Source organism: Aptenodytes patagonicus, chromosome 4, assembly GCF_965638725.1.
Source record: "Aptenodytes patagonicus chromosome 4, bAptPat1.pri.cur, whole genome shotgun sequence".
NCBI lineage: Eukaryota > Metazoa > Chordata > Aves > Sphenisciformes > Spheniscidae > Aptenodytes > Aptenodytes patagonicus.
The window spans coordinates 76,644,022-76,662,260 of NC_134952.1; the positions used below are offsets into that span (position 1 = coordinate 76,644,022).

The following is an 18,239-nucleotide window of genomic DNA, read 5'->3' on the forward strand; positions in this document are numbered from 1 at the left end:
GAAACAAGTTTTTATTTAAACAGCCAATATTCCTGACATGCAAGAGATGTTTTATGTTCTCTCACACTGAAACTGGTCTTGAATCACCAGAGCCTTGAGGTAGAGTTCATGCTACAAGTTTCTGGTCATTTGACCATCCTGAAGAATAATTGCTGAAGAAAGTGATACACTAGTAAAAACCCTCCCCCTGCCCATCCCTCAGACATCCAGATCAAACCCTTAACATCCATGTTCCTAAAATGACTTCAAAAATCCCATCGCAGTAGCATCCAGCACTTATTATAATGAGCAAACATTTAAATTGTTAATGTATATTGTGATTTTAAAACTTAAAGGCAAATACGTAAACCAAAAAGTTACACTCAGCCTAAGATTTCTGCCATCTGACAAGCTGTATGCAGAACACCTGAGGACCAGAAACAGTACCAGCTGTAGTGCATTTCTCCCTCTGTTGTGCTAGAACAACTTTTTGCATGGCCAAGCCAAGAAATAGGTCGGGGAACTGAAGGAATTGGTCCAACTTAAAGAAAAACCCAACATCAGTAGAACTGCCAAAGCAGAGTTCAAAGTGTAGGTCCACAAGCAATTGCTCTGGTAGCAACAAGCTGCAGGAATAGCAGTAGAGCAGGACAGAGCAGCCACCTTATGAGACTATTTCCAAACTTTCTGCATCGTAAAGCTGTGGCCCAAGACTCTCTAGGGAGCCATGAAGAGAAAAATATATGCTGCTCTGATTCAGAGCACCAGCACACGCTGTAAAGATCGACTGTTTCCAAACTCAGTTACTCAGAAGAGTCAGTGATTGAGACATTAACCTCTTCATCAAATTGATCAGAGTTGTAAAAAAAAAATCTGACAGTAAGCTTTTAAACAAAACTTTCCAATTTAAAATTTGTTAAACAACAGTACAATTTATTTATTTTTTGCTGCTTATTGGCAAATATTAACACTAGGTTTTACTTAGTATAGCCAAAGTCAAGTTTCAACATAAACTGCCAATCTAATGCCTACTCATGTGGTACTATACTTTATTTGCCACAAATAAAGACCCAGAGATTGAAAACTACTTACTCCTTGTCTCATTCCGTCTGTTGTTATGAGGTATTAACTTGTTTGTTTCCAGCAGAAATCTTGAGCTAGTTCGAGAGCCTGGTCTTTCTTTACTGTCTGACCTTACATCATCCAAGTGAAGCGGCACCCATTTCTGCTTGTTACCTTGAAAAGTTAATATACTACTCTTAATCATAGCACTACTTGAGGTTTCAGCTCCTGAAAAGATTCTATAGAATTCTTCTTGCAGAACTAGTAAGCGTTAATTTCAAAGTTTAAAAACTGGGAGAAGCTCAACATTGAAATGTTAAGATATGATGAATGACTGAACAATAATAAATGCAGTAAACAGGAATTTCTCAAACTGAAAGGTAACCTTACCTAAGCTTTAAATGTATGAAATGAAGGTGAGCTTTTTTATTTAATGAATTTTTAGATGTAAGCTCCATTACCAAGAATTTATAGCTATATGTGTTAAATATATACAGTAAATTCATTGCTATATAATTTCACAACTTGCATATGAAACTTAAAGGTACAACATAACTTATCAAGTTAACGACTAAAATAAAGATTTCAATCACAAACCATAAAATTTTTCCTGAGAATTTAGCTGTGGTACTGTATTTTTACCTTGAGATACTCAGATTAAGTTCATTCATGTGCATCAAAAATTATTAGCAAAGCTGTATTTTGGTTAATGGGTATTTTAGGCCAGCCTACAACAATTATTTAATGATATTTGCTGTTCTATACTTGATTGGTATTGTGGGCTTCATACCTCTGTAGCCAAAAAAATATAAGCAAATACATAAAATGTGTTATCCACGCTGGGGGAAAAAAAAAAAAAAAAATAGGTTGTACCTGTGGAATGCTTTGATTTAGATTTCCACTTAGACTGAAAAAATTAAAAGCAATAAAGGATTTGTTTTTAAATATATACATAGGAAGATTAACAAATCTAAACAACAAAGGTCTTTAGGATCTGAAGAAATACCAGAAGGGAAGCAAGAAAAAAAAAAAAGCAGCTGATAGCAGCAATATCTTAAAACCCTCTCAGCTGTTTCTCCAGCCTACTCCAGTCTACTGACCAAATGAGATACAGGGTTGCTTCCTATTTTTTATGTAACAGCTTGGATCAAAAGGAAATTAATAACCTGGTTTAGTTTTCACATGATCACTTCAAGGTGTAAGCTAATAGTAAAACATGAAAATTAAAGTGTTAGTATATATAGTAACAAATACACACACACACACATATATGAAGTTAAATTAACGTAGTGCTATCTAGGGAAATAAAGACATGAGAGACAGTAATGGTTTGTACAGCCACGTTAAAATTTTCCAGAAATTGTCAGAGCTCCACGGACCATCAGCAGGACACAAGCTGCTTTTTCCCCAGAATTCCTTTTTGACTAAACAGAACACTCCAAAACCTGAGAAAGGAAGCCTGTTTTAAGCTTCCTAGCAGAAAGCAATATATCCGTTATCACCTAGAAAATGCAAAACAAGAAGTTTCATCAAGTCATTCAACTGGAATTAATGTAACTGTATCAATGGTGACTATTGCATTATACATAGTGCCCAGACTGACCTTTTTTCCTTTGGTTATTAGTTTGAGCTTCATCTTCGCTTATATTGTCTCCCGGACCATCTGGCTTTGCCTCCGGGTTGTCCTTGATTCCATTATTGCTTTTTTGATCAGATTTCTCCTCCTTTTCTCTTCTATTTGTTGGCTTCTTACTGTGACTTACAGTCTTACACTGCAAGAGATACTGGTAATTATTTCTGACAGTACAGCTGCTGATAGCAAAAGGTATAAGTTTCCTTTACCTATTAAAATTCCTTTATTATTACCTGTTCTCAACCTCTTCAGTAGGGTGAGTTTTAAGAATTGTGTTGTTTTGTAAAGTCTCATTTTAAATAGTTCTATTTTCTGCTAACTTGGCAAGACTATAAAAAGAATTTTTAGATTAAGAAAGTTTTTGTTTGTTTTTTAACTGAAGATGTAGAATTGCAAAGTGCACGACAATCATGTTTCAATACCTCATAATTGAAATTTATTTCATAAGAAAGAAAGAAATATTACTCACCAGTACCTACTGTTCAGACTGATTATCTTTAAAAAGTTGTGTTTACAGAATACTGAACAGTAAATCAGAAATTCCCAAGATGCTGTACAACCTCAATAGCATGCCAAATGTTCACGTAAACTATAAGGAGCCATAGGTCTTAACTCTGATGGTTCTGTTCCACTAAATCAGAACGTGAACCAAAGACCAGAGGATGTGGAGGTGTATGATTACAGATTTTTTTTTTTTCCCACATTAGAATATGGCATTTACTGGGAACTGTATGCCTTTGAGTACTGCCAGCATCCTGCAGATCATCACTTCTTGGAAATCCCACAGAATAGCAGGTTTCAAAGAAGGCAAACGAACAGCATTTTAGCAAATAGTGGAAAGTTTCATTTTTCCCCGTTATCACTACAGGCTGGGGGATGAAGGGATTGAGAGCAGCTCTGCCGAGAAGGACTTGGGGGTACTGGTGGATGAAAAGCTGGACATGAGCCAGCAATGTGCGCTCGCAGCCCAGAAGGCCAATCGTATCCTGGGCTGCATCACAAGAAGCGTGGCCAGCAGGTTGAGGGAGGGGATTCTGCCCCTCTCCTCTGCTCTGGTCAGACCCCACCTGGAGTCCTGCATCCAGCTCTGGAGCCCTCAGCACAAGAAAGACATGGACCTGTTGGAGCGGGTCCAGAAGAGGGCCACAAAAATGGCCAGAGGGATGGAACACCTCTCCTCTGAAGAAAGGCTGAGAGAGTTGGGGTTGTTCAGCCTGGAGAAGAGAAGGCTTCGGGGACACCTTATTGCAGCCTTTCAGTACTTAAAGGGGGCTTATAAGAAAGATGGCGGCAGACTTTTTAGCAGGGCCTGTTGCGACAGGACAAGGGGGAATGGTTTTAAACTAAAGAGGGGTAGATTTACACTAGATATAAGGAAGAAATTTTTTTACAATGAGGGTGGTGAAGCACTGGCACAGGTTGCCCAGAGAAGTGGTGGATGCCCCATCCCTGGAAACATTGAAGGTCAGGTTGGACGGGGCTCTGAGCAACCTGCTCTAGTTGAAGATGTCCCTGGCTGTGGCAGGGGGGTTGGACTAGATGACCTTTAGAGGTCCCTTCCAACCCAAACTATTCTATGATTCGATATCTACCTGCAAAATTAAGCATCGCAGACATTTCTGCCAAACAGAAAGAATACTCCTATGTTGTGGAGATACCTTTGAACCTGCTCAAGTACATACAGTAGATACTGCAGTACTATGCCGTAATTAATTTGAACGCAAAACCTTCCCTTAGACTAATCTATTGAGATTAAATACAAACTAAATGCTATTTGGTTTAACAGACACTACATGAATTTGTGTACTAAAATTCTCACATACTTAAGTCAGCAAAAGGTTAATTAACATCTGTGCAATACAATCTAGACCATCTGGTAAACCAAAAAATTAAAAAAAAATACTCTTAAAGCAGACTATTTCAGACAGAAAACATCAAATGTGTATATATTCTTATGAAACACTACATATGTACCTCTCAGCCACTCTGATTAGTACTGTACAGACATCATTAATCATATCAAAATTTAACATAATAACCAAGTAGATTCTAAAGACCTACAGTACTAAAGAGAATGCATAAGATACGGGTGCATGTTTTCTTAAGTCACTAAAACCGGTATTTCCAAAAACAGAAAAAAAGATGCTAAAGTAAGCATATTCTAGACTTACGTCACAAATCAACACTAGCATTTACAAATATTATTAAAGGATACAAAATTTAATCCTTTCACAGCTATTCAATCTCTCAGATCTAAGCTCAGCAGACCCTCTCCTTTTCTGAGCATCAGAACATGATAGACAACATCATTATTTTTTGGACACAGTTACAGAGTTTCTCTGCACTGTATCTCATGTGTTACAACAGTAGTCTCTGAAAAGTTACAAACAAAAAGTATTGCATAGTGGAACTGACCACACAATCTTCAAGAACAGCATGTTTGAGTTATTAGACTACAGCAAACAAAGAGGCTGTGCATCTGAGTTATAAAAAGCACAGGTGAAATTATTTCTAATCTTATGAGTAACTAAGGAAGGAGTTTGATGCACAGCTGGGAGTTATACACTTCTAATGCCACCAGATAAATTAGCAGCTTTAGGATGCAAGTCATGCGTCCTTCATGATATTGTTAAATATATCACCACTCTCTCCTTCTGAAACGGTAGTCTCTTCCGTTCACATCATCTCAGCAACTGACAGGAATATTGATGATGGAGAAGCTTATAAATACTTTAAAAAAAAAAGTCAAATCAAGGATCTTGTATAAATCCTAAACCACAATGGGATGTATGCACACACTAAAGTATTCTAACTGGTATGTGAGCAACTGAACAAGCATGAATTTATCGGCATATAATCTATTCAGGTTTGAAAGATTCTTCTAGCAATCTCAAAGATTTTCTGAGAGATCCTGTAGAACAAGCTACTAGAGGAGGCAAATTCTACCTAGCAGTAAACATAATGTTGCGTCAAATCTACAGCCATCTACAATTTTGACCTGCAATGCTAAAAGCCTGGTTAGACACTTGAAAATGTTTTGTTGCTGACATAAACAACGAAGTTATGACAATCAGTTGAGGGATAAGGAAGGGTGTTAGAAACTGAGCCCGCAGGACAAATGATTCATGCCAAACTACCTTAATACTCTCTTTCAGTTTTCATTTGCGCACTTTCAATTGTACAATGCACATTGTTGAACCCAAATCTTCTGGTTTCCCTCACCAAGAAAACAGTAAAAGCATCACAGGGGTGCTGCAGAGCTATAGCAAAGAGTGAAATGGCACCTCATAGCTTGCAATAATCTGTGCTCTGTTCTTGTTTTAAATAGCGTAAGAGAGGTGTAAGATACATTATGCACTTACCACTTGAGATAAAGTGAAAGGAAGATAATTTGATGGAATAGATGCTAACTAAAGATCCAGCAAGGGGAAAATGTATCAGAGGAATAGGGCAAGGATAACTAAGTTGTCCTAAGACAACCTGCACAAAGCATTCTGAGCCACAAAGGAAGGCAGCATGTTCACCACCCCAAAGGCCTTCTCATCTGTGCATAAACTTCCCAATGAGTAGAAAAGGGAAATACAAGTCTTAAAATGGTGGAGTCAATATGGCACATTTTTACCTACATGTCCATGGCATACCACTAATGATAAATGGAGTGTATGTGTGTGGGCTTGTGAAGGGTTCAGAAATTTCAGTACCAGTGCAGACAGTTAAGCACAGAGCAGTATCCCGAATTATTGACAAAATTTCTGCTGAAACCCTGTAACATCCAAAGCACATTCTGGGGGGAACGGTATTAAGCAGAGAAGTCAATATGGTTTTTAAAAAAATAATACTGAAGATAACAAAGGATACTTACTTCATTGTTTGCTATTTCGCTTGGTGTTGGCCAGTTTGTGATATCACCAAAATCACCAGCCTGCAAAGATGACAAACAGTTTATACTACTTCCTAGATTTAGTCCTTTTTAATACATGGAAGATGTTAGTCATGACTCAGATGGCCAGACTACCTCTTTGAGCAGAATTGTTAGAAGTAGCAATTTTTAAAAACTGAGAAATACAGCATAAAACAAACACACAACTTTTGAAAACAGAATATGATCAATTGTAGAAACAACTCTTCATTGCAGTTACATCCAAATCAAGGTCCAATACATCTTAGCTTGTAATTAGTATAACTGTCTAAAGAATGCCTTAATGAAGAATATTTTAAGTGGGCACAGACAAAAAAAGATAGCAAGCAAGCAAAATTTTCTACATTCTATTATAAAACAAACTAGAAGGGCTTATGACTTTTGAGCACACATAAAACAACTGTCAGATTAAATGTTGTCTTACACATAGCTTCCTATGTGATTTAAAGGTATCTACTGCTTAAAAGTCTTTGAGCTTTTGGAATACCTTTGAGCACAGGTATTATTCAACCTAAAAAGGGGTGGCTGTACAAAATTGTAGAAAGAAACTTAACTTTTCAGTAAAAGGATTCAGTGTCTCCTGTTGTCATAATGATAACTTTATAACAGCACATAAAGACACACATCACATAATATGCAAAAAGGATTTCCAAAACCAATCTAGCATCGCTTGTGCTCAAGTGATGTTGTTTCTTTGCAGCCCCTTCACATTTTTATATAATCCCATTGGTTTTTTAAACAAAAATGCCTTTCCTTATCCCTTATACATACGCCACTTTATCATCCCTTCTAATTTTAAGTTTCCCTTCCTTTTTTACTTTTCTCTGTCTTCAAAATTAACCATTACCAAGGCAGAACATAACACTTCTGGTTGTAACTTCAAAATACCATGCTGTCTTTTCATTTTAGTAATATCAGCTATTTACCATATTGGATACTTACAGCCAGAAATACTCCTTTGAAATTATTTCATTTTCCTACCATATTATCCGCTGAGCTAAATGCCAGTTTAGATTAACAGGTTAGATTAACTGGGACTTCTAACACAGTCAGTCCAGTAACTCATAGCTAACTGTCCTTCCGGCAAATACAAACCTTGCTGCATTTCCTTGTCCTGGGCTTCGCCGCTTTTATAACTTTAGTAGAATTTTGTAGTTCTGAAAAGGAAGAAAAATATTTTCAGGTGAAGAATTAGACTGCACTTCTGTTTAACTATCTATCATACTACACCAAAGTTTTTTGGAGGCCTTGGTATCAAAGTCAATGAACATTTCCATAAAGTAACTAATAGTACATGACATTTAAAAACTCACATTCATAATGAGTGTAAATAATCTTGAAAAACCAGGTGTATGGGATACTGTATAACACAGTAGTTAAGCATTTGCTCAGCTATAAGGTCAAGACTATCTCAAATGCTGGGGTTTTAACCTAAGAAGCAGCAAAGAAAATGAGCCCCTGAAACACATTAAAAAAGTTATCCTATTAGAAAAGTTATCCTATATCCTAAAAGTTATATTATCCTATATTTATAAGACAGAATTAATTTACAAAATCTATCATTATGCAAGCATGAAAAAAACTAGAAGCAATTACATATTCACAAATTCCTAGTAAGTTCCTTTTATGAGCAATTACTCAAATGCCAAATAAAATTTAGCCATATTGCTCATAATCAAGCCAAAGCAATGAAAAAAAAAATAAGGAAAGGTAAAAAGAGAAAATAACTATAAAAACTACATTAAGACCAATAAATTTTAATGCCCAAATTTCACAATGGATATGTTTATGATAAATATGAGCACTTGCAATGAAGCTGACACTCACACATTTTCAGAACCATCCTGAGTCAAGACCTAAGCTTTATAATACTGATCCCGTCTGATCTCCTGAGCAAGAGACTTACTTCTACCAGTAATATCTGCCAGGAATTAATGTAATTCTTGGAAATAACACTCTCGTATATGGCAACATTATTGGGCCTAACAATCTAGGATCAATAACCTACATTAAAAAAAAAACCAGTCTATTTAAACTTACTACGTCTTTTAATACATGTGCAATTACCCTTCTGCATATGAATCCGATTTTCTTATTCTGTGCAATTTTTCCCTACCCATCTCAACTGTGTTCTACTTTTTGCATTGGGAATTCAGGGGGAAAAAAACCCCACTAGTATGAGGCAATTTTTCTTGGAGATTACAATTGAGACAGAGGAAACCACCTCTTAACTCCTCCTGTTAAACCCCGGTTCTGTTCTCCCAACATGTATTTTCCCATAGAGGTGTGGTCACAACCTTTCCTTGAAACTTCTTATTCAGTATTTTATTGCAAGACAAGGTTGAAACATTGAACATGACTGCAATCACTAGTGGATTATTATTTCATACAGGGATAACATCACCTCCTCAACCCTTATCTCTCTCACATCCAGTGACTAATCTCCCTTATCGCACTTCACACTGGGAACCCCACCCTCGTGCCCCAGTGACTCTGAAAACCCTCTCCGTCTGCTTCCTGGAATATACTGTGAACGTTAGAAGCATAAACTAATATATACTCCACATTCCACTGTAAATTATATTAATACTGCTATATACAACTCGCATGTCACACAAAACGTGAATTCAGTGAATCCTGATCGGCCTTTGACCTTTGCCACACCATTCACCAGCAGGTTTTTTTCCCTCTCCTACAGATCTGCTTTTTAAAACAAAGACAAAACACACCCCCCCAAACTGCCTCTTTCTTGTTATTCAGCTTCCATTAACTTCAGACCGAGAGCTTTCAGAAACACACAGTGACCGCGTAATCCTAATTTTTACTTGTCATTCAACAGTAAACTAATTGCCCTTTACAAAACAAGACAAACAGCTGTAGATGTGGAGTAGCAAACAAATTTGTAATTTTCTCCAACAAAACTGCCAATTATCTGTAAAGGTAAACTGACTGGCCATAGCATTTGTCCTCCAGTAGTCTGCAAACACACATCTCTCTCTAGCTGTTCAATTACCTTACTGAAGCCGTTTTTCCATCTCACAGCACTTTTACTTAAATTGCTGCTGAAGAACTGCTCTGCCAGAACTTCTGCTCTGTGTGTCACCAGGGCGTAACAAGGGATTCAAAAATAAAAGACTCAATGTCGCTCCACTATCTTAGTCATGGGACATTGTTCCAGGCGGCAGGAAAGGCTATCTGAATCGAGTAGAATGAGACCCAACTCGTTTTAAGGAATCTCTCTTATCTTTCTGTAGTAATCCAAGACTTGGAAGATGCATTTGCACACTAAATGAAAACTAAATTAATATTAGGCAACACAGCGCCTAGCTGATGATGCCCTTTCTGAACTCAAAGGCCCGAGATCTCGCTGCACTCCGTACTTCCCTACCCGAAAACAACTCCACAGAGTTTCTTGTCCTCCCAAAAGAGCCGTGCTCAAAACCAAATTTAACTGATCTTTCCCAACCGGCTTTCTGGGGCTTATCGTGTGGGAGTTGGATTTTAGTGTGAAGCATGAAAGGGAAGATAAAGGGGAAGGGGGGGGGGGGAAGAGGGTGGTAGAATAAAAGAACAAAACATCAGATCACGTAAAGGTTTTACCCAGGTCACATCTGTTACATTGTTATGAACAGGCCTAGAGCCACTGTTCAGGCAAAACTTACTCCAGAGTGTGTTTAGATAAAAGCTCTATGCTTAACATTACTCTGGTGTTTGGTTTCAACATCATGTAACAGTGCTGGATACCCAGAAATGGCATCTTTAGTACATTGCTTCAGCAGAACCCAACAAGCCCTTGCAAATAAACTATTTCACTTATTGTTAATGCCAACCTAACTGTATTGAAATGGTTTATTCAGTCATACGCTACAAGGTAACCTGTTTAGTAATGGCATGCTGTGTTGATAAAAGAATTCAGTTATCTTCGATTACTTTACTTGCTGGGTTTCAGCTGAGTTTTGAGGGGGTGGGGAAAGAAAATAAAATCCAGGATGAGGAAGTTTAATTGCCAATGATCATCTTTCAATCACTGAACTCCATCCAGTAAAGACGCCATCCACATGAAAACAGAAATCAGCCTTCAAAGCCATTTTTATTATGGTTCTTCCAAGTCTCATAATATACCGCATTCTAACACGAGATATTTTCTGCAGAAAGACATGGATGTGCAAACATGCCACGTGCAGTATGTCAAGATACACGGGATGACAGTTCTGAAAAATGAAAGATGAATTTTGGAACCACCAAAACAGCAGCAATCCTCTGGGACAACGGCAACAGAAAAGGAAAAGCAGACTAGATGCTGTGCAGAGATAAGAGAAGCAAAGTTTGTACATAAAGTTGTATCACCAAAGCACCACTGATTACAAGACAAATTACATGTTCAGTAGTAGTACGTCAGAATGGATGAAGTTCTGCAAATAACTAGTCAGCAAGTAATTTTTTCTGATAGAAGGGGAGGGATGATACTGCCAATTTCTTCTGAAAGCAAAGTCTGTTAGTAAAAGGTGGAACACATCCTAATTTTGATACAAAAGTGGTTTACGCTGTAAGGATTTCTAGGCAATATTCAGGTTTTATTTTTACTTGGACTGCACATGTATTTCCTTCAGTGAAGCAACAACATCGCGTAAATACCAGAAGTGCTTCAGGAGGCAGCTGCAATCACCCAGCAGAACAGCTCTTCAAAACTTCAGTGGAACGTGTTTGTTGAACTTGTACAACATTTTCCTTTCAATGCTCAGTTTGAAACTTCACGGTATAATCCATTTTTAAACAAGGTAAGCTATACTTAAATCTATTATTTTAACAGATAAACGTGGAAGTCTTGCAAGTGTGACAAAACAGTCCCTTGGAGTACATCATAATTTTACTCTAGAGCATGGATTTAGATCCAAGATTCTGGGAAATAAAAAAAAGCAGTAATTATGCTAACATCCTTTCCTACAATAGTTCTAGCGTTTTATAGCAAACCTACATTAGATTGACCTTCTTCACACTATTTGAACAACTAATCAAGGCAGTGAATTATGACACCTGCATCCTTCTACCTATTTACATTCAAAACCAGCCAGTTTTTCAATACAACAAGCAATAAGGGAAAAAAATCCCCAATACATGATTGATTAATCATTATACTATTTATTTTCCTTGCATTTCATTTCTCATCTCAATTTTTTCTTAGCTTCTTCATAGAAAGCTGCAACCTGTGACTCAATTTCTACAAAAGCTTTCATGGTCTAAAGGGAGCACATGCTAGAGCACAGGAAGCCAGTACTGTGTCTTAGACTCTAGGCAGCAGGATGGATTTCTCTCTCGTAACAGGTCTCCAGTTTAGAAACAACAAAAAAAAAAACCCTACCATACAAAATTACATATGCTTTGTAAAGATATGTTTGTAAAGATTTGTAAGGTTTGTAAAGATAATGTTTTTAATCCTTTCAGGGTTGGGGTAACTGTCAATGTTGTACCTTCTGATCATTCTTAAAATAATTTTTAAAAGCTGCTATTCAAACGTTCAGTGAATTCATAAGAACTAGAGATAATATCTGCCTTAGACACAACAAAAAAATTTGATAATCAGATCATTTACCCATTTATTAATCAAAAGCTTGCTATTCCTAGTAACACAGTATACCTTTACTAAACTGTACTTTTACAACCTGTTTGCTAACAGACTAAAGCAAATTAATTTATACGATAGCACTACAGCCAACCGGTTCTGCTACCAAAATATCAGTCAGTTGAAAGGTGTTCTTTGATGCCCAGAAACAAACGCAATGAAGAAAGACAAACTGAGCACAATATAAAAGACTGGAGTGTGCAGTTATTTTAATTAACTGCATCATTCAAGCACACTAGGAAGCAAACCCACTTCAACCACTTAAGCAGCACAGGTATTTTGCTTCATTGAATACTTTCATAAGTTTCATGAACAATTTTTGAATAATTATCTAATGAATCATTAGAGACCCACATCAGCTATACAAATCACATGAAGGCTAGAGAACTTGTCATTCAGATTCCCTTTTGCAAGCTTACAAAAAAGGGCAGCACTTTAGGTTTCATCAAACGAAGAGGTGGGAGAACTTCCATAATAAAATTATTTCAACAACTCCATCCTGGGCAAATTATTTGTATGGAGGAAGGGTAACTAGCCTCTTCCGTGAGAGCCCAGCTCTGAGGCGTAGGCTGAGGAAAAACAAGACTCAGAGGAAAGACAAGGAATACAGGACTAACACTGGGTTGTGCTGCAGCTTCCATACGGACACATCTTGTTGGCTCAATTTAAAAAAAAGCTTATTTTGTTGCCTTGTAAAAAATTATCTACAAGATTATATAGGACTTCTTCCTTGCAACCGTTCCTCTCCTCTTACTCATAGAGCTTCAACTTTAAGAACTGAAGACTAACTGCAACATATTGGCTGGGCGCTACAAGGGAAGGGGAGGGGAGGAATACACGCCGCAGAAGTACCTTGCATCATTCGACAGCCTATGCTAAAGCTAACTCCTTGTGTTCACTATCACCAGGATAGGACAGGAGCCTATTAATTTCACGAGCAATTTCATACTGCTACAAATCTTCCTCCATGAGTTAAATGCAGATTAGGATGTAAAAGTAGCTGTATAATTCTAAAATTATTCTGTTTAAAAGAGAAGTTTAATAAAAGGCTTAGTCAGAAACAACGAACTGTGGTAACAAACGTACCATGAAAAATTCAACTATGTTTACATTAGGTGTTTGGTTTACTATAACATGATTAAAACCTACTAACATATCCGAGACAAAAAAATTGATAGGTCATAGTAACAATGCTTTGACCGAATTGTTTCACCAAGAATTTTTAAGTCTTTTACATTACTTTTTTCCTTCTAGTGTTAGTGAAAGAAACTGTTAATGTCACCCAACAAGAGTCAGGTTTGCCTCTATTACAAACTAATACCACGCTAAATTGAAAGTCAAAAGATGACAGACCGGGGTCAATTTTCTCAAGTGTGTAACTATCACTGAGCATACTATACGTGCACATCCCAGGAAACTTTCAACAAATTAAGCCAGGATCAACAAGTCGAACAGGATTCAGTCACTACTTTGATGCGAGATTCTTTTACGTTTTATTATCCTCTTTACAGATAGTTTTACATTCCATCCCAATAGTATTTCTGCTCATCTACTTATTATTTCACATGACTAATTTCCATGCTACTACATTCATAAGGGTCTAGCGTGACTGATTTTGCTTTGCCAACATGCAATTAGTTACTTCAAAATACATCCCTTGTTGCAGACAGAGGCACATGGCAATTCCTTCCTTCAAACAGCCAGGGAAGATCAGCTGCTTTGTCTTTTACAAGGGAAAGAGCGGTGGCTCCTTCACGGTGCTTTTGGTGGTGGCCAAACCGAAACAGGCATCCTGGTATGTGTTCTTCACCGATGCCATTACCAGCAACAGTGACTCCCATATTTGCTAAATTATAGTCTTGCCACTGAAAAAGTGTTCCGGTGCAACCACTCCGTTTAATATTAATTTGATAAAGGGAAAGCACAACTTTTATACAGAAGAAAAATAAGTTCAAGTTCTCTGAAATCATCAAATTAAGCATACAATGCGCACAGCGTGTGTATGAACTCACTGCCTCCTTTCTCTCTTCTCATTCCTTCAATAACTACTTGTGTCTTTTATCTTAAGTGGAAAAGTAAACTTTACACAAGGTGAAGCATGAGGTGCTAATGCAACAAAAGAAGTTTTCCCAATGCTTCTGATGTACCATTATTATTACTGCCACAGCAAGTCAAATGAGTGACAAGTTCTCTTTCATGTACGGACAAGACCACAAGCTGCTGCCCAGCAAGCTGGATTGTGGAAGCTATGCATAAATAGGTATTTACGAGCGCGTCAGTACACGCAAACAAAACAGTCAAGATGATAAAGATGACTATATACGTTGCCAAAAGGTTTGATCTTCAGCTAAGTAGAGATTTTGTGGTCTAGAGAACTCTTTCCTCTGCTTGCACGACCTGTATACTTCAAACTATAAATTACATATTTCTCTTCGTGAAGGAAGTATGTACTTAATTCAAGGATAAAAGCGACTGTCAGATCACAAAAAAGTTTGTTAGGTGCCTTTGGGAGCAAGTGCTGAGATTGAAATTCTCAGGAAACACAGGCTGAAATACGTATTTTGAGGTCAGCGGTTTACTTCCAGCCAAGAACAATACTCCAAGAAGCTGCTAACCTCTAAGAACGCTTTGCTAGCCTAAGCATAAAGCCTAGCAATTTCAAGTCAGCTCTTCAATGACCAGCGTTGTAAAGCCATCTGCCCGTTTAGTCCGTATGGAGCCTATGAAGTAGCTTTATGTTACACGTAGTGATTAAAGGCCAGAAAATTATACCACGGCTACTCTCGCTCCGTCTCTTTCCACATAAACAGCTTGAATCCTGAGAGCAAGCAAACTGACTACTTTTGTTAACACTGAAAGCCTCCGCAACCCAAGTCTTCTGGAAAGCAAAACCAAGTAACGGACCGTACAGAGGGCCTTGCTATATAATTAGGCAAAAAAGACCCGCGGTAAAGCGAACGGGATTTAGCAATGTTTCTAAAGAAAAGCAAAGCGGGACAAGTAGCTTACCGGCCCTATTTGCCAGTACCAGGGCCCAGCGCCACGCGGGGCTCGCCGGAGATCACACCACACCCCACACCCCCCTCCAGGCCGGGGATGACCATTTGCAACCCCCGGGAGCCCGCAGCCGGCACAGCGGCTCACTCACCCTAACCGTATCCCCCCCCCGCCCCGAGCCGGGCGAAGGCGGCGGCCGGACCCCACCTCCCCTCGCTCGCTTCCCTCCTCTGCCCATGTATGTCAAAAGCCACAGCGCCCGGCTCGGCTCCCGCGGAGCTGCACCGCCGGCCGACCCCCGCCCGGGCCCTGCCCCGGCAGCGCGCTGCCCGCCCGGCGAGCGGGGAGAAACACGCGCGTTTCGTTTCTAAAAGAAACCCCCAGAACGCCACCAAACCCGAAAACCGCCGCCGCCGCACGCCAGCCAGCACCCGGCCCGCCGCCCCGCTCCCGGCCTGGCCCGGCCGCCTCACCTGGGTCCTGCGGGACGAGCTGCCCGTCCGCCGCGGGCGGTGAGGGGCTGTTCCGCGTGGGTCTGCGCCTCGTCCACGGGTTCTCCTTGGGCGGCGGGGCTTCCGCCGCCGGCCGCCGCCGGCCGCCCTCCTCCGCGGCCTTCTCCCCGCGGGGCGAGCCGGGCTCCGGCCGCTGGGGCTCCTCCGACTCCCGGGGCTCCTCCGACTCCCGGGGCCGGCCGACCGCCGGGCCGCCGCCCTCGGCGCCCCAGCCCTGCCGCTCGGCGGGCACCGCCGACACCTGCGCCGCGGACATGCCCCGCCGCCCGCCGCGAGGGGCCGCCAGCCGGGGCGGCCGCGGGGAAGCCAAGGCGGGGGGCCCGCCTCCTCCCCTCGCCGCCGCCCCGCCCCGCCGGCCGGGGCTCTGGGAGGTCCCCTGTCGGTTTCCCCGGCCGGGCCGGAACGCCGCTTGCTCCCTCCTGCCACTCGCCGAGCGCCTTCCGCGGCGCAACCCCTTCCCCGAGCTGCCGCGAGGGAAGAAACGAGGGAGAGCGACCCGCCGCCGCCTCCGGAGGGACGGGACGGGAGGCGCTCCCGGCCCCGCTGCGCCTCGGCCGCCCCGGCGCGGCCCGGCCCTGCCCGCGCGGAGGGGGGTGCGCGGGCGGCGGCCGCCCTAACAGCCGGGCGGAGGGGAGGGGCGGGGCTTGGGGGCACTCCCGTACGTTATGACCTCACAGCGGCCGGGCCCGAGCGCGGCGGCGCGAGCGTCGTCCCGTTCCCGCCCCCCCCCCCCCCCCGCGGAAGCGGCGGCGGCGGCTCCGCTTTCCCCCGTGCAACGGCCCTCAGAAAGCACCTGTTTAAGCAGCGTAGCAAGCGCAGCCCCAGGCAGCAGGGGTACCCTGTTAAAAAAACTTCGTAATTCATTTCGGCTGTTCAAGCGCCTTTGTTAGGAACATACCCCGTTCTGACCTTGCATTAAGGAGCTTGCATTAATTAAAAAGGAATAAAGTCCACTCGGGTGCCCAAGCGGCGGACGATGTCAAGCGGGCAGTCACCTACGGGCGCCCAGAACCAAGCCCACGCGCACACCTCACCCACCCCCGGAAACACAAACACACAGACGAAGCAACTTGGCACTCCTCGCTGCTGCTAAAAAAAATAATAAGTCACCCAGCAGCTGCTTTAAAGTGAGGGCATGGCTCACTTTTGAAAACCTAATTAGAATCACTGATAATTTCTCCTGTTTTTTAATATCAAGTCCGCTTTGAAACTGGCTGCTTGAGTGGAAGGCTGAAATGAAACACAGGCCAAGATGGCAGGCAATGCAGGACACGAAAGCACGAGATACAGCAGCTGCTGTGTTCCTGCTCTCCATCACAGGCACGCCCAGTTAAAGACGGTTTAAGCTCTCAAGTAACGCTTACTGGACATTTCGTTTTTATACGTCTTTCCCATAGTTGTACAATAGGATGAGGGCCTCAAAATACAGTGGGAGGATGAACACGCTTCGCTGAAGCGAAGTGGAGTTCTCTGGTTCAGCAGTTCCAGTAGCACAGCCTAGAGAACGTGTTCAACGGGCACGGGAGAACATACTTGGGTCCAAGTAGCAAGGGAATCACGCACCATGTAGGCGTTGCAACAGACAGGTGCCTTTGCTATCACACCATGTCTCCTCTACCTTTCTACTTTCTGCCGAAGATCTCCCAGAAATCATCTTGCAATAGCACACGTGCACTCGTACCACGCTTGCTGGATTCGTTAGGAGGTTATACCCACGCTTCCGCCGCTGGGTTATCCCAGCAGCACTATGGTCACAGAACGAGGAAAGCCACTGCAGCATGAAATCAATCACCCCTCTCCCTCTTTGCAACCTCCTAGCGCTCCCATAATTCTTCTTGGCTACACCTTAAGATGCCCTTTCCTCTCCAATTTCTTGTGTTCAGTCTCTCAAGCAACAGATGCAGGGCTTGGCCCCGGTTTACTCCCTTTCCTATAAAATGTCTTCCAAAAAATAGCCAAAATCTCTTTAATGAACTAAGCAAATTCTTAAATAGCCTTTTATAAAGCTAATAAAATATTTTTTAAAATAGTGTCACGAGTAACCAAATTCCCAGTGTTTTGCAGCAGCAAAATGCGTTCTGTTTGGGGTAACGTTATTCTCTGCTTTAATGAGATTGTAAGCGGTTTTACCCCTTCATCAGAAAAAAAACCCACAAATCCATGAAAACCCCAACAAACCCCCACCACGAGCTCACACCTTGTCAGGCACCGAGGCATTTCTAGGATTATTCTGGAACCGCGGGTACAGTAGCAGCTCAAAAGAATAGAGGCCACCTTCTACACCACCAAGCACTTCAACTGTCCCTGCCCGCGGAAGCGGCTTGTGGACGCCTCCCTCCCAAGCAGGGTGCCATTCAGCCAGGTGTGATGAGATCAGATCAGCTGGTGGAGGCCCAGGTCCACCTCAAAGAAGAAACCCCCCAGCTGCTTGCTGCTTTGTTCAAGATATTTGGAAATTAATGACCTTTTGTGGTAAAGGCTTCAAATTAAAACATCTACCACAATTGTTATGCTACT

General features: G+C 41.4%; 1 protein-coding gene across 3 annotated transcripts in view; it reads right to left on the reverse strand.

The window, feature by feature from the left end:
* Positions 1–15,978, reverse strand: part of LARP1B (La ribonucleoprotein 1B) — a 36,941-nt gene extending 20,963 nt beyond the window's left edge. For 2 of the 3 annotated variants that reach the window (XM_076337237.1, XM_076337236.1), the window contains exons 1-5: positions 15,684–15,978; positions 7,689–7,750; positions 6,537–6,596; positions 2,645–2,813; positions 1,072–1,215 (exon numbers count right to left, since the gene is read on the reverse strand). In XM_076337237.1, the coding sequence (XP_076193352.1) occupies positions 1,072–1,215; positions 2,645–2,813; positions 6,537–6,596; positions 7,689–7,750; positions 15,684–15,978 (730 nt within the window). The remainder of the gene's footprint in view (positions 1–1,071; positions 1,216–2,644; positions 2,814–6,536; positions 6,597–7,688; positions 7,751–15,683) is intronic. The other variant, XM_076337238.1, reaches the window with a different exon arrangement.
* Between the last annotated feature and the right edge of the window lie 2,261 nt (positions 15,979–18,239).